Genomic DNA, 17,129 nt, shown 5'->3' with positions numbered 1-17,129 from the left:
CCAAGCCCCGCCCCAGCTCCTCAGCCCGGTCCCTAAACGACACCAAGCTCTGATTGGAGAAATCCTGGCTCTTATTTTCTTACGCTAAAGCCGGAGGGGGAAGTGCTCCTCCTATGATTGGTTATAGTTGTTATGTTTTAGTTCAATGAGACAAAAATTCCAGCCCTAAGAGTAAATTCTTGATTATGATTGGTCAATTTCTCGTGAGTGACGGATCCATTCCCCCTATAATATGATGTGTCATGCCCGGTGCCGGAAGCCAGGTGTTGGATTGTTCTAGCTGCTCTTCTTCGCGGTTGTCACTGTACTCTCGTTGTTTCCGTGTCCTGCAGGGCTCCACTCAGCGGCTATGGGCCTCCCGCCGCAGCTCGAGAACTTGCTCTACACCGTCAACACGCTGTTGCGCAAGCGGCGCTACCATGCGGCGTTGGCTGTGCTCAAGGGCTTCCGCAACGGAGCCGTGTGAGCCGGGGGCCGGGGCTCCGGGGTCGCTGAGGGTCGGGAGACGGTCTTGGAGGACTGAGGCCTGGGGCAGGGGTAGCGGGAGCTCGTGTTTCTGAGTGCGGAGGAAGCGAGGTTCCGGGGATACACCCTGGGTCAGGTCACGGTCACGATCATAGTCACAGGCAGGGTCTGGAGGAAGCGGGAGAGCCGCCAGGCAAGTCTAAGTTGTTTTCTACCATTGAAGCGTGGTCCCAGGTTCTGAACCCAAAGGTACTAGTCATTTCGTCCCCTGGGGCCCTGGGCGATTGTGAAATAGGATGTAGTGCTGCTTTCCAAGTTACCCCTTGCTGTGAGGAACTTTGCACAACATCCTGGAGTTCTAGAGAAGTCACCCCCATACCATCTAGTCCAGTACACACCTGTGGATGAGAATGGAATCTGACACATATTCAACGAGTGATCTTCAGGCTTTTCTTTAAGATATCTAGTGAAAAAGAACCTACTACCTCCAGAAACAGTCCATTTAATTTTTGTATTCCTCTACTCTTGGAGATCTGCCTCTCTGTAATCTCCCTCTGCCCCCCCCCAGTATCCCCTCCCCAATTCTAGTCTCTAAAGCCAAAGATAAGCCACCTAAGTCCCTTTCCTCATGACAGCGCTTCACCTACCACGTTTCCTCAGTCTTCTCTTCTCCAAGCTAAATATCACTTATTCCCTCAGGTGATCTTAAGGTACTTTGCTATTCTAGGTTAACCTTTTTTGAAGGATTTTTTCCTGCTTGTGATTCTGGAAAATCATAGCAAGCATACCTAGATTGTTAATTTAGAAATGCGTGGAAAACAGGTCGTTTATTCCAACCCTCTTATTTCAGAGATGAGAAAACTGAGGAGGTAAGAACTGATATAACTGTTGATTACATTAGGTGTTTTGAATACTTCACATTTTCTCTCAAACTACTTAGCTTCAAAAGGCCTCCCAAGTTGGGAGGTAGACTTCAGTGGGTAGAGTACCAGGCCTGGAGTCAGATGCACTTGGGCTTTTTTTTTTTAATCAAAAATAACAATTTAGATGCTCTTCAACTTAGGGAAAATAACTCATAACAAAATTAATGGCATTACAATTATAATTTTTAAAAATTGGCATTTGCTCAGACCTGAGACTAATTATTTGTTCCTAGGCAAGTCACTTAACCCTGATTGCCTAGCCTTTGCTGCTCTTTTGTCTTAGAATTGATACTAAAATAAAATTAAGGGTTAAAAAAAACCCTCTGCTGTAATATGAGAAAAGGAATAGTACTGTTAGTACAATAGTTAATAGAATAAATAATGCTTAGCAGTGCATCTGAAACCTAGCCTTCAATACAAAGCAGGAATCTTCTACCACATTTCTGAGTGATGGACTGGCCACTTGTGCCTGAACATTTACAGTGACAGAAAACTCACTGCTTTATGAGGCAGTGCATTCCACTGGTGGACAGCTGCCTCAGAAAATTCTTTCTTTTGAGGGGAAATCAATCTTTAACCCACTGCTCCTAGTTCTGCCCTCTAGAGCTACATTGAAGTAATTTACTCTCCCTTCTAGTGGCTTTCTTTCAGGTATTTGAAGGCAGTCATTATTAGGGAACTCCTAAATCTCCTTTTCACCCTAAATGTTCTTAATTCCTTGAACAGATACTCCATAAGACATGGTTTTAAATCCCTTAGTTTCCTCATTATTCTCTTTTTAGTCACAAGCCAAGTTGTTGATGCCTTTCTTCAAATATGGTGCCCAGACCTCAACTTTAATGGAGCCAAAAAAGGCTAGAGTACAATGAGAGGAGAGAGGTCACAAATTCTCCCCCTCCTACATTGTATTCCTGTATAACATGTATTTATATTGCACAATGCAGCATGTTTCTACCTGTGATTTGGGAAACCACCTCACAGAGCCTCCACAACCTGGAATAAGATCAATGAATTGAAATTGGGTGGGTGGGAGATGGGAAGGGGATTTGACAATGCAATTTGAGTGAGTTTCATATTATTCTTGGAAGTGTACTAGTTAGAGGCAGTTCATGTACTGAACATGTACTGAAGTGTTATTTTGTTATATAGACTTTAAACTTGGGAAAAACATTGGAAATTGTAGTTGAATGAAATTTCAGTGTGAATCAAAAGTGTGATTAGTTAAAAAAAGCCAGTTTGTTGTTCAATGACATTAATAAAAGTATGGGATTCAGGGGCAACTTAAGTGACTCAGTGGATAGAGAACAAGCCAGATCTAGAAATGAGAGGTCCTAGGTTCAAATGTGGCCCCACTTCCTAGCTCTGTGATCCTGGGTATCACTTAACCCCAGTTGCCTAGCCCTTTTTGCTCTTCTGCTTTAGAATATACTTTTTGATTCTAAGGTAGAAGATAAGGGCTTTGTTTTTTTAACATAGAGTTCCTAATCAGACTAATGGTAGTCCCACTCTTATCTGCCCTGCCAGACTGCATGTAGAGCATTTTGTCTAATTCTGAAGGCTACATGTTATATGAGGATTGTTTGAAAGAATTGTCTAGCAAGATATTTGGATGAATGTCATACTTAATGATAAGGATGTGCCAACAAAACACTTACTCTGGGAAAGATAAGACTTAGGAGTAGTCAGAGTGTTGTCTTCAAATATTGGAAAGGCTCATGTGATTCTTCTTGTTTTACTTGATTGCATAAGGAATCAGTAATGCAAGAGATTTTTTTTTAATTCCAGTGCAAGAGATTTGTTTTTTGTCCCATTTTAGTGCTTTTATTAATTAATTCATAATATTTTTCCATGGTTACAGGATTCATGTTCTTTTCTTCCCCTCTTCCCTCCCCCCTCCCTGAACTGACAAGCAATTCCACTGCTTTATACATGTATTATTGTTCAAAACCTATTTCCATATTATTAATATTTGCAATAGAATGATCAGTTAAAGTCAAAATCCACAATCATATACCCACTGAACCACGTGATGGATCATATGTTTTTCTTCTGCATTTCTGCTCCCATAGTTCTTTCTCTGGATGTGGATAGCATTCTTTCTCATAAGTCCCTTAGGATTGTCCTGGATCATTGAATTGCTACTTGATATAGAAGTCTATTACATTGGATTGTGCCACAGTGTATCAGTCTCTGTGTACAATGTTCTCCTGGTTCTACTCCTTTCGCTCTGTATCAATTCGTGGAGGTCTTTCCAGTTCACATGGAATTCCTCCAGTTTATTATTCCTTTGAGCACAATAGTATTCCATCACCAACATACACCACTCTTTGTTCAGCTATTCCCCAATCAATGGACACCCCCTCCTTTTCCAATTTTTTGCCACTACAAGGAGCACAGCTATGAATATTTTTGTACATGCATTTTTTCGTATTGTCTCTTTGGGGTACAAACCCAGTGGTGGTATTGCTGAATCAAAGGGCAGACAGTCTTTTAAAGTCCTTTGGGCATAGTTCCAAATCAGTGCAAGAGATTTCTAACAATTAGAGTTGTCCAGAAAGAAAACTGAAGATCTTGTAGATAGTGAACCCATTCCCTAATTCAACAAATAATCATTAAGCACCTCTTAGGTACAAGTCATTTTTCTAGGGTTAAAAAGTTGCCCCACTACCACCACCAAAAAAAAAAAGGAAATAGCCCTTTTCCTTAAGATTACATTTATTAGAAATGCAAAAAAGGAAGTAAAAGATAATTTGGAGCAGGGGTTCTTAATTTTTTGTGTTACAGACTCCAAGGTGTGCTGGAGCTGAGTTGTACTGGCCCTGGAGAGCTGATTTGTTCATTTTGCATGTGAGCATTTAAATCTTAGGAATTCGCAAAGGCTACAAATCAGTGCTTGACTGATTGTTTTTGTTGATTGTTTTTTAAATGTAATAGAGAAAAATGTTAATGATGAAGCTTAAACTTATAAGTGGGTCAGTGCATTTTCAGAATGCTTTGTTACAAATGAGCACATCCCTGAATGAACTCCTTTAACAGTCTGAAGCTTATGAACCCCTTCTCAGAATAATATTTTTAAATGCCTAATGAGGCAGTCTCTGCGAATGCCTCAAGGAGAGAGAGAGAGAAAGAAAAGATAGTAGATTGGATTCCTCGGGGGGCGTGACGGAGCCAGGTATGAGATGGCAGAAATGAGTCAGAAACCAAGCCGTATTAATTACAATGGAGCCACAGTAGAACTCCGATCTCTGGACTACACAAAGGCACAAACCATCCAGTAGTCCCAAATTTACCACCACTCAGGTCGGAGACATGATAGAGAACTTAGCTGAGAGAATTAGCCTAGGTTCTTTAAGCCAGTTGCCAAATGAACCTTAAGGCTGAGAGAATAGGGTGCAGGTAATAGGATGAATTAGGATGAGCTAGGTATTAACATTGGAAAAGAAAGTGCCTGGCCTAAGGCCAAGTCCCAGGTGAGAGAGATAGAGAAGGAAAGAAATTAAAGATGGAGCTTGGCACAGACATAAGTGAGAGGTAAGATCCAAGAGAGGGAGGTGACTGCTGTGGCTGCTCCTTTTAATGTCTTTGATATGCAAATATACACAATACATAGGGATGATTATCATTGGTTAATGACAAGGTATAGGTGTGGTTTTTCTTAGCCAGGTGAACACAAAGAAACCTGTTTTCCCGCCTAACCTGGGGGAAGCTGGGGTCAAGGGTTAGAGGCTTTACTAGCCAAGACTGAGCATACTCTCTTCCAAGCCACTCCGTACATTCTAACTGTTTCCCTTGTCCATAGCTAGGTGTGGACTGCTACACCTAAAGTATACAAGATTACAGTAGAAATCAGTTATATTGAAATATGGTTATCAAATTAAAAAACCAAAACAAGTTCACAGGCCCCAGGTTAAGAGCCTCCAGTTTAGAGGAAAGAGAAAGTACTAATAACTGAAGGGAATCAGAAAAGGCTTTGTTTAATAAAAGGTAACATTTATGCTGAGCCTTGAAGGAAAAACTACCTGAAATATTCCTGGAATATAATCATGTTAAGGGGAAATAACATGAAATAAGTATGAAAAGATAAGTAAATACTTTATTATAGAGCTTTTAAGTGACAGAATGAGGATTTTGTATTTTATCTTAGAGACAATAGGGAGCCACAAGAAGAATTTTGAGAAGTATTGTTATAATCAGATCTGTTTTAGGAATATTTGGTAGTTGTATGGAAAGATGGATTAGAGAATGGAGAGGCTAGAAGTCAACCAAGAGGTTTCTGAAGCATTTTAGGTGGCTCCAAGGCTTGAGTGGTAATGTCTAGGCAATTGGGGTTAAGTAACTTGCCCAGAATCACAAAGCCTGGACATATCTGAGGCCACATTTGAACCCAGGACTTCTTATCCCCAGGTCTGGCTCTCTACCCATTTAGCCACCTAAGGGCCCCCTCCATTTGAGTTTGACCCCCTTTTTACATGCATATATTCCAATGTCATTTAAATTTGAGTATTAAAACTAAGGGGGATACAAATGATGTGTTTTTAAATTTTGTAGAGAGGATGGAAAGGGTTAAAAAGACTTTCAACAAATCTCAGGTTACCAGAAGCCACAGGGAAGTTGATATGTTGATAAGAATAAATTTAAGGCAGATTGATGATAGGTCTCCCTCATGCAGTAAGATATTTAAGGAACTTGTTGTCCTGAGGGATGATATAGGCAAAAGAAACTCATATTTCAAAAGACTGTAGCTGACTTCCTGAATGATAGATCTTTGGTAGATTGTTAATGAAAACTTAGATATTTAAGGGGACATCCTTAAACAGCTGAGATTGGGGGCAGTAGGGTTCTCTTCCCTATTGTCAAGTTGCCCCTTGACCTTTAGGGCCACTATCAGATCCTAGATTTGGGTGGCTCATAAATCTAATGTGATCTGCTTCTATGGTTTCTATCTACAGTGTTTGCTTTCCTATTTTGTAGTTGCTCTTCAAGTTCATCCAGATTCTTCTTGGTTGTCTTAGTTTTTCTACCCAGCAGTAAAGAGCTTCTTATGCTGTAATTGGAAGCAAAATCTACCAAACCCAGCATACAAAGGAGAAGGAGGATGGAAAGGATAATGGGAAATTGTCTCATTGGGAAATTGTCTCATTAAGAATTCTTCATTTGAGATCAGAACAAAACCTGAAGATCCCTTCCCTCATATGGCCCTGTGGAGTATGGGAGAATAGAGAGGGGAGTGAAGTTGGAGAAGACTCTTACAGGTTTATGGGTGAGCATTTTCCTAGATATTGCATATACTTTAAAAACACACACACACACAAAACACAAAAAGTATTGGTTCCAAGGCAGAAAAGTTTTAAGGGCTGGGCAATTGGGGTTAAGTAACTTGCCTAGGCGTATCTCAGGTCATATTTGAATCCAGGACCTCTCCTACTCTAGGTTAGGTGCTTGATCTATTGAGCTACCTAGCTGCCCCCCTATATATTTTTGTAGGCAAAAAATATGACTTATTTCTCTTTGTAACCTCACTTCCTTTCACAGTCAATTCACACATTCGTTGTTAATTGATTATGGACAAGTTCCTCAAACCAAGTTTCATTTTCCTCTTTATTTAAAATTTTTATTTTAAGTATTTTCCAAATACATGTAAAAATTTTTTTTTAAACAATCATTTGAAAAAAGTGTCTGAGGCCAGATTTGAACCTAGGACCTCCCATCTCTAGGCCTGGCTCTTAATCCACTGAGCTACTCAACTGCCCCTCTAATCATTTTTTAGAGCACCAGTAGAATTACATCACAATCATATACCACAACTTGTTCAGCCATTCTTCAATTGATGGACATCCCCTCAATTTCTAATTCTTTGCCACCACAAAGAGAGCTGCTATAAATATTTTTTGTACAAATTTCCTTTTCTCTTTTCTTTGATTTATCTTAGATACAGATCTAATAGAAATATTGCTAGGTCAAAGGGTATATATAGGATGTCCTTTGGGCATAGTTCTAAGATGTTCTCATTTGGGTTTGTCATTTTCCTTTTTGGTCATGTTAGCAATTAGATAGATATCAAGTGGTATTGCAGAGTTGTTTTACTTTGCATTTCTCTACATTGGCATTTTGGAACTTTTTTTATGTGATTACTGGTAGCTTTGATTTCTTCTGAAAACTGCCTCTTCATATCTTTTGACCATTTATCAACTATGTAATTACTGGATCAAAGGGTATGCACAGTTTTATAGTCCTTTGGGCATAGTTCCAAATTGTCCTCCAGAATGGCTGGATAAGTTCAGAACTCCACATACATTAGTGTTCCAACTTTACCATATCCCTTCCAACATTTATCACGTCCCTTTACCATCATATGGGACAATCTGATAGGTGTGAGGTGGTAATTCAGAGTTGTTTTAGTTTTCATTTCTCTAATCAAGAGTGATTTAGATCATTTTTTGTATGACTATTAATAGCTTTGATTTCTTCTTCTGAAAGTTGCTTTTTCCTATCCGTTGGCCATTTGTCAATTAGGGAATGACTTATTATAAGTATGACTTAGTTCTCTATAAATTTGAGGAATTAGACCTTTATCAGAGAGATTTGATATAAAAAGTTTTCCCAGTTTATTGTTTCCCTTCTAATCTTGGTTACATTGGTTTTGTTTGTATAAAAGCTTTTTAATTTAACATAATCAAAATTATTCATTTTAGATCTTAAAATGTTATTTGGCCATAGATATGCCATATAAACTCTTCTATGATTCCCTAATTTACTTATGGAATCAATCTATCTCCTAAATCATGTAATCATTTTTATTATATCTTTTAGCAAAACATAATTTCATTACTTATCTCTTAATTAGTTCTATTTGTGCATTTGCTTTATTTGAGATCATAATTACTACTGAAATGGTGAAAAAAGGGTTAATTATTTAAAAAGGTTGGACTCGATTATATTTAAAAATAGGGTGACCAGAAGTTTAATTTATCCCAAAGAGATTTATTTATAATTTATTTACAAAATATAGAAAGAGTGAAGTAAAAAAATCAGAGTGAGAATAGGGTAAGATATCTAGCCTAAGCACTAAGTAATTTACTCCCAGCCCGTGGCTCAACCTGGACAGGGGAGTTTAGTTTAGCTGGAGAAGCCTCTCTCAAGAGGATAGGTCTCTCCTGAGGCTAGTCTCTTCAGAAAAATCCAGCAGTTAAGAGTCAGCTAAAATTTTTCACTCAACACGTGTCATTTCAAAGGAAGAGATATAAGGACAGTCTCACCAAGAACAGGGTCTCAGGTCCAGTCAGCAGATTCTTTTTCAGCTTCCTCTCCAAGTAGAACTGACTCAGGAAGTTGTAACTCTCTTTTAAAGACACTTTCTTTTGCATCACTTCCTGTGCCTTTCCCTAATTTTACATTGACCAATCACAATTGAAGTTTTACTTTAGGACTACCCAGGAGGCAGTCAGTCAATTCTGATTTGTCACCCACTATTGCACACGTGGGTTACAGACCTCCCCCACTCAAGTGTGAATGGGTGTTTACACCTTTGGTGATTAAATCTAAAAATGGGCAGATCTCCCCATTCAACTTTAAGTATCTGTTTATACTTTAGGTGAGTAGATCTAAAAATGGGCAGGGATTACAATTTAATCTTCACAATCACGGGAGAGTTAATTTCAATTTCACAATCAGGGGAGAGTTAAATTTAATATTGATACTACTCTTACTTTTTTATTTTTTTACCTTAGCTGAAGCAATCACCCTTTTTTTTACTTGGAATATGTCTTTCTGTTTTAAATGTGTTTCTTGTAAACAACATATTGTTGAATTCTGGTTTCTAATCCACTCTGCTATTAGCATCCATGGGTGAGTTCATCCCATTCACATTCATAATTATGATTACTAACTGTGCAGTTCCCTCCATCCTATTTTCTTCTGTTTATCCTTTTCTCTTTTTTTTTCTTTTCTCTCGCCTCAAGTCTGTTTTGCTTCTGACCCCAGCCTTCTTTTCTCTGCCTTGTCTTTTATTACCCTGACCTCTTTCTTTTATCCCCTTTCCCTTCTACTTATCTGTTGAATAAAATAGATTTTTATTACCAATTGAGTGTGTATATATATATTTTCCCTTTTTGAACTAATTTAGATATGAGTGAGATTCAAGCATTGCCCCTCCCTCATTTCCCCCTCCACTGTAACAACTCTTTCTTGTGTGAGATACTCTTTTATGTGAGATAATTTTCCCCATTCTTCCTTCACTTCCCCATTCTCCCAGGGTATCCCTTTATCTCATCTATCCATTTAAAAAAATATCATTCCAACATAATCAATTTACTCTACATCCTTCTTTTTTTTAATTAAAAATTTTTTTAAAATTTAAACTGTTTTTCACGGTTACATGATTCATGATTCCCCAACCCCATCCTGGCTCTTTCCTCCTCTTCCTGAAGGTGACAAGCAGTTCCACTGAGTTATACATGTATCATTGTTCAAAACATATTTCCATGTTATTCATATTTGCAGTAGAGTGATCTTTGGCATCCCTACATTCTCTTTCTTTCTAGAATCCTTCCAACTGCCATAGGAATGATAAAATGTGCTGACTTCCCACATAGAAAGTCAAAATAATTTAACTTTATTGAGTCCCTTATAATTTCTTTTTCAAGTTTGTCTTTTTATGCTTCTCTTGAATCTTATATTTGAAAGTCAGATTTTCTGTTCAACTCTGGTATTTTCATCATGAATACTTGAAAGTCCTCTATTTAATGAAATATCCATTTTTCCCCTTGAAAGATTAGATTCTGTTTTTTTGGGTAGATTATTCTTGGTTGTAATCCCAAACTTTTGCCTTCTGGAATGCCATATTCTGAGCCCTATATTCTTTTTATGTGGTAGCTACTGAATATGATCCTAATTATGGCTCCACAGTATTTGAATTATTTCTTTTTGAGTTATAGAAGTATTTTCTCTTTGACTTGAAAGTTCTGGAATTTGGCTCTAATGTTCCTGGAGTTTTCATTTTGAGATCACTTTCAGAAAGTGATTAGTGGATTGTTTTCCAAATTTTACCCTTTGATTCTAGGATATTGGGACAATTTTCCGTGGTAAGTTATTGAAATATGGCATCTTGATTCTTTGATCTCTCAGGTAATCCAAAATTTTAAAAATTCTCTCTCATCCATTATTTTCTAGGTTAGTTGTTTTTCTGATGAGATAGTTCACATTTTCTTCTTTTTGTTTTCATTATTTGTCTTCATTTTATTGTTTTCCATTATGTCATGGAGTCATTAATGTCCACTTGCCAAATTCTAATTTTTGAGAACTTATTTTCTTTAGTGATCTTTTGTACCTCTTTCTCCATTGGGCCAATTCTTCTTTTTAAGGAATTATTTTAGAAAATCATTTTTTATACTTTTCCCATTTGACCAATTCTCTTTTTTAATGTGTTATTTTCTGCAGTATTTTTGGTGCCTCTTTTACCAAGATGTTAAATGTCTTTTTATAATTTTCTTCCTTTGATTTCCTTTCCTTCCTTAAATTTTCCTCTACTATTCTGATTAAAATAACTTTTTAGCTCTTCCAGGAATTGTTGGGCTTGTGCCCAATTCACATATTGACTTGAGGCTTTCCTTATAATTGTTTTGGATTCATTGTCTTCTGAGTTTGATCTTCCCTGTCATTATGATAACTTTTTATGGTCAAGTTCTTTTTTGTTGTTTGCTCATTTTTGCATGCTAATTCTTCTTTTTTTTTTAACCTTTACCTTTCGTCTTAGAATCAATATTGTGTATTAGTTCCAAGGCGGAAGAATGGTAGGATTAGACAATGGGGCTTAAGTGACTGGCCCAGGGTGACACAGCTAGAAAGTGTCAGAGGCCAACTTTGAATCTAGGACCTCCTATCTCTAGGCCTGGCCCTCCATACATTAAGCCACCCAGCTTCCCCCTGCATGCTAATTCTTGATTTAGAATTTATCTTAAAGGTGGACTCTGTTCCTATTATGGAAGAAGGGAAGAGCTTTGTCTCAAGATTTAGGTTTTTTGCTTGCTTGCTTGTTTTTGTTTTTGCATTGTTGTTTTCAGAGCTTGTTCTGGGGTTTGGAAGTTTTAGGTGCTTCCAAGGTGGTATGGTCTGGCAAGAGGTTTGATTGTTAATCTGTTGATCTACCTTCTGGTCCTTACCCAGAAAAGGCCCCTGTTCCCTTGGGATTGCAGTTGATACTGCTTCTCAGGGCTCCTCTTCCCTTGGGACCAGAAATGGTAATGATCTTTAGGGTCCTTGGTTCCTTGAGGCTAGAAGTAATACTGTTTCTTAGGGCTTCCACTCCCTCTTGACTGAATGTGCACCTCTTTGCCCTTGAACTATGACCTAGAAGTGGGTATAGGCAATGGAATTGACAAATAGCATCTGGTCCTATGCCCTTTGCTATCACAGGGGTACCCTGTAAATCACTTTCTGACCAGTTGCCTGATTACCTTACTGACTCTGGCTTAAGAGCTCCTGAAGCTGATCCAGCTTCTGTCACCACCTCTTAGTCCTACCTCTAGTGCAGCGGTTCTCAACCTCTCAATTTGTAGCAATGAGAATACATAATGCATATCAGGTATTTACATTCCGAATCATCATGTAGCAAAATTACAGTTTTGAAGTAGCCACCAAAATAATTTTTTGGTTTGGGGTCACGGCAACATGAGGAACTGTATTGCGGGGTCACGGCATTAGAAGGTTTAGAACCACTGCACTAGTGTTTCATTCATGTGGTCTCCAGGCTCTCTGAATCCCTCTGAATCCCCCCCCCACTCCCTATGTCACAAATCTCTCTGATTTTCTGTCTTAGGCTGAAGGGATGTCTTACTCTGACCTTTTGCTGGTTATGCCACTCTAGAATTTGATTTGAGATTTGAAGCATTATTTTAAAGTTTTTTGGAGGGGAATGTTGGGAAAGCTCAGCTGAGTGTTTCTCTATTCTACCCCCAGAAGTCTCAGTGAGGGTGTTGGACCATGTGTCCTCTAAGATCTCTTCCAGCTCTAATAGTCTATGTATTATAATCAATGAGTGTGTAAATAAAGATATATTGATGGAGTTGATTAGTCTTGTTTGCCTGAGAGATGAAGGGCAGCTCAATCATTTGCTATTGTTAAAGACCTATCCAAAAAGCCTAATATCCTATGAAAATTGTTTCTTAATATTTTTCTTTCCCAGCTATGGAGCTAAAATCCGTGCACCCCATGCTCTGGTCATGACGTTTCTCTTCAGAAGTGGAAGGTATGAACTCTCTGGTTTTGTATTTCTGCATGACTTATCTCCAGCAGCATTCCTGAATCTTAAACATAGTATGATCTTGTCCTTGGGAAAATACATTACTAAATTTTGGAAACTAACCAATCCCCTCACCCTTGCATGCAAAGTTTCCATTGGGTTCCAAAAGAAAATATTCTCTTGGCTTCACATTTTGATTCTGATCATAGTCTTCCTTATTCTCTTTGTGTATGTGTGTGTTTGTGTTGCTTTGTTTACCTAGCCTAAAGGAGAAGCTCAAGGCAATTTTTCAGGCCACATACACACATTCCAGAAACCTGGCTTACTTTGTTTTTACCTATAAAGGCTTGTGTGCCTTGCAGTCCCATGTCCAGGGACAGACCTTCCAGTTTCATTCCTTCCTGGCAGCCTGTATCGGTGGCTGGTTGATTTTTGGAGAAAATAATAACATCAACAGTCAGGTAAATGATTGAACCCCCCCCCCCTTTTTTCCCAAGTAGTTATTTACCAGCATCTGATCTCTTTCTCTTTCAGATTTGTTTTTTGACTTCTTGGTTATGGTTTTTCAGGGTAGCATTTTTCCATGGGAACCTCCTTCCACCTCCCCACCCCCCCAGGCAGCCCCATGTCTGTGCAGGCCATTCATTATCACATTGTGATTAATCATTAGCTCAAGCTGCCATCAAGGCCTAAAATTAGACTGATTATCCCACTTGGTTAAAGTTGCCTGCACCTGCATTCCCCTCCTGCCAGCCTCTCTCAGCCTGGATGTTCTTCTAATCACCCATTACAACCTTCCTCAAGATGGGATTTTCCTGGCTCACTTTGCTGTCAGAGAAAAGTGCATGATTAAGTAACACTGTTAAATGATGACTCATTCCCCAGGCCTGTGGCTCCTCCCTACCTTTGAAATGCTGTGATGGCATCACACCATGTGGTATTGTACTTCTCCCTGTCTGCTGGGCTTTTTTCCTTCTTGGTTCATGCCTGGTTGACAAGGAGCCTGGGATGGAAGGGACAATGAAGCACAGTGGGCAGTTTGAGGGCTGCCATACCCCAGAATATCATTCAGTTTCCTACTTAGGTTTTCCTTTTTGCAGATTAACATGTACCTGCTGTCTCGAATCCTGTTTGGATTGGCCCGGCTAGCAGTTGAGAAAGGCGTCATCCCAGAGCCAAAACAGGATCCCTTTCCTTTGTTTTCTGCTATCATCTGGGGACTCATTCTCTGGCTCTTTCAGTACCACAGACATACCCTTCAACCATCTCTGCAGTCCTCCATGACATACCTCTATGACGACAGCAATGTGTGGCACGACATTTCTGATTTCCTAATTTATAATAAAAGCAGCCCTGGGAAGTAATTCACAGGCTTCAGGAAACATGGACAGGGTAAAAGTAAATGACTTTTGTTCTGTCATAAACCTAAAGAGTTTTCAGATCAGCCTTAACCATCCCTTGAATTAATTTCTTGTTAATTTTTTAGACAAACATTGTTTGAACTAGGGTCATTTTTTTCTGTTAGCTTTTTTTTGTCAACAAAAATTTATAGAGACAATGCTAGAGATGATTTATTTCATTCTCTAAGCATCATTCAGGTTTCATTTCATTGATAACAGGGACCCTAAAATATTTACAAAGTAAAGAACTGTTTTTTAAAATCAAGGTACTTACTATGTAAAGACATGGAATTTATTTAGACCATCGATGGAATACAAATCTTTTTTTATTTTTAAAAAACTACTAAAACAGGATGTAAGGGTTTCAAAGAACAGAACAAAACACAATTCTGCTCAGAGGTACTTATGTACAGAAGACACATCTTTCCATTACTTCAAGTATTTTACTGTGGAAATCTGTTTGGCAGATTCTTTTGTCAGGCAGTCGGAGGTTGTTATTTGCCCAAGGTCACACAGCTAGGAAGTATCTGAGGTTGGATTTGAACTCAGGTCTTCTTTGCTTCAGGCCCAGCTGTCTAACTACTGAGCCATAGCTGCTTCTTCAGAAGAAAGTACCATTAAGTAACTCACTGGTTTCTTCAGGGGTGATTTTGTGTTTCCTCTGTCTCAAACTGCAAAAGGCCCACATATTTGTTAGTATTGATATTTTCTAAGAAAGCAGTAAATGACAAATGAATTAGATTTTCTTTCATTTGATCTTTTCTCCTCCCTGATAAAGTATGTTTACAGGTGTGTGAGAATCAGGTTTTCCATTTGGCTTTTTCCTTGCATGGCAAAGGGGAAAATCATCCTTTAGGGAACCATAAGGAGTTTAAACTTGGCTTTTGAAATAAGTATCACTGTATAGAATGATTTTGGCAAGCATAGTTTGTGCTGCACAAATAATAAAACAGATGTACATATAACTTGAAAGCAAATCAGATTGGGGCCATTTGTGCATGTTAGAAGCTGATGGATATCTGCTATTATTTTGCCTGTTTCAAATTTGTAGCAAGTCAGATTAGAATAAAGCATCAAAACATTAATGAGAAACCGAAGGGTGACATCAAGAAGAGAAAAGAATGAAGCACACATTCAGCCAAGCCTCACCTTCCACCTTCTACTTTTCGATTGTCTGCCCAATTGCATTCAGGATTCTTGATTCTAAGAGCATAGTTCAACCAAAGTACTTGTCACCTTCCCTCCTGCTTTCTAGGCAGCCTTCCTGGATTAGGCCTCTTCTCCAGGGATAATCTTTGGCTGAACTGAGTCCTATCAGGGCCCAAGTCCTTTTATAACCTCAGACTAGTATGCTAAAGTGAATTTTCCTTTATTTCTAAGCCTTTTTAGGTAGCTTGCACAAGACCCTTTGCATAAATAAATTAAACTTTAATGTCTTTGCCATGTCCCCTTTGTCCCCTCTTTTTTTCCCCTTTCAGTTTTCTGTTACTTTGGAATTCTCTGACTTTTTGGACCCTCAGAAGGGTTGGGGAAAGGTCCTTTACTAAGCTTTGGTTCAGTTTCTAGCTCTGTTCCTAGTTTTCTGACCTTGAGAAGTTGTTTCATTTTTCTGAACTTCTCTTTCCTTGTTTGGCAAATGGGGTTAATATGTATGTGCTGATTGTTTGAAGGAAATTGAGGGGACTTAAATCCTGAGGATAGAATGGAAGCTCTGGTGCCCCCTGTAGTCAGCAGGAAAAACCAGCAATTGAGGGAAGGGATCATGAGACTGGAGGCAGGCCTGAACTTCCTAGGCAAAGGAGAAAGGAGACTTGGATTGCTAGATGTGATGTATCAGTGGGCGGAGAGAAAGTCTGATAAACTGAGGCAGAACTGGATTTTTGGTCTGTTTCCATGTTGGTGCTGACTGGTGGACCCACATGGCTGCTGCAAAATAGCAAGCTAAATGGAGAAGCTAGAAAAGTAACCTACCTCCTCTCTCAACTTCCTTCCCTTCTCCTGTCATTATAAATCATAAAATCATAAAAAAAATCATAAATCATTCTAAAATCATAAAATTTGTGTCCAGCCTCACAATTTTAATCTAACAATTCCCAAGGCTAGTGTAGAGATCACTTGAGATAATGTTTGTGAAAATATTTTATTACTTGTGATGTTATTTTAATGTAAAGAGTCATTATTTTTAGTTTAATGTATTTGTGGAGACCTGTGGTTTATCAGTGTAGGAAACTCCTATTGTGGGAACTCCCTCCACCTTTGTGGATTGGTAACTAATTTGTAATTTAGAATTTTAGTCCTCTGAGAAGTTAAGTGATCCCATAGCCAATTTTTGTGAGAGGCAGGTTTTCCTGATTCCAAGGCTAGCCTTCTACCATGCCATGCTGTCTCCCATCATGATTTTAATGGTTCTAGTAGAGGAAATCATTATTATTAGCCATCAAAATTTACAAATAAAAATATAAAACTGACTTTGTGCCAGACACTGTGCTTTTTATTATGACTGTCCCTCTAATCAGATGATGGTTATGTAATTGACTTGTGGGTACTTAAAAAGAAAAATCAGTCATGGTTGATGCCTTGTCAGATGAAAGAAAAGTCTATTTGGGGCCTTTCCAATGGGAATCTCTTCAATTTGAGATGGGTTTGAAATAATGGCTCCCTGTTGGGGAAGTATCCCCAAATGGGCTTTGAGCAACAAGCTTTTCTGCTATGGGTAAATGTTGCAATTTGGATTTTTTTTCCTCTGCAGATGTTTTGGGGTCTAAAAAGGACTATGGTTTAGTATCTCTTTCCTAGAATGTAAAATCATCCAGTAACTAATCCAGAAATCACCATCAACTCAAGAGTTTTCAAAAGTGTTTTGTTCTCTTTGGCAAATTATGTTTGGTTTTTGTAAAAAAAAAAAAGAAAAATTTCTTTTGACCTCTGATTCTTCAGCAGAAAAATGAGGTTGAACTAAAAGATCTTTGAAGTCCTTTCCAACTTTAAAACAAAGTCTATGAACTTATTTTAATTCTTATTTTATAGTAAAAGGTACTCTATTGCTTCCCAAAGAGGGCATATTGATTTAAATAAAGTCTTCACTGCAATACACAAGTATCTAAT

At 38.4% G+C, this 17,129-nt stretch overlaps 1 protein-coding gene across 1 annotated transcript; it reads left to right on the top strand.

The window, feature by feature from the left end:
* Positions 1–227: 227 nt before the first annotated feature.
* On the top strand, positions 228–16,492 carry PXMP4 (peroxisomal membrane protein 4). Its single transcript, XM_001381306.3, has 4 exons — positions 228–462; positions 12,568–12,630; positions 12,887–13,085; positions 13,725–16,492. The coding sequence occupies exons 1-4, from the start codon at positions 350–352 to the stop codon at positions 13,986–13,988; spliced, it is 639 nt and encodes a 212-aa protein (XP_001381343.1). The 5' UTR covers positions 228–349; the 3' UTR covers positions 13,989–16,492.
* Positions 16,493–17,129: the final 637 nt, after the last annotated feature.

Source organism: Monodelphis domestica, chromosome 1 (assembly GCF_027887165.1).
Source record: "Monodelphis domestica isolate mMonDom1 chromosome 1, mMonDom1.pri, whole genome shotgun sequence".
NCBI classification, from domain to species: domain Eukaryota; kingdom Metazoa; phylum Chordata; class Mammalia; order Didelphimorphia; family Didelphidae; genus Monodelphis; species Monodelphis domestica.
Note: the sequence above shows the minus strand (reverse complement) of the source record. Positions and strands in the feature narration are given on the sequence as shown.

Coding starts and splice junctions, on each gene's coding strand:
- PXMP4 (XM_001381306.3), top strand. CDS start 350: ATGGGCCTCCCGCCGCAGCTCGAGAACTTGCTCTACACCGTCAACACG. Junction 12,631..12,886: donor TTTCTCTTCAGAAGTGGAAG/GTATGAACTCTC, acceptor TTGTTTACCTAG/CCTAAAGGAGAAGCTCAAGG. Junction 13,086..13,724: donor ATAATAACATCAACAGTCAG/GTAAATGATTGA, acceptor TCCTTTTTGCAG/ATTAACATGTACCTGCTGTC.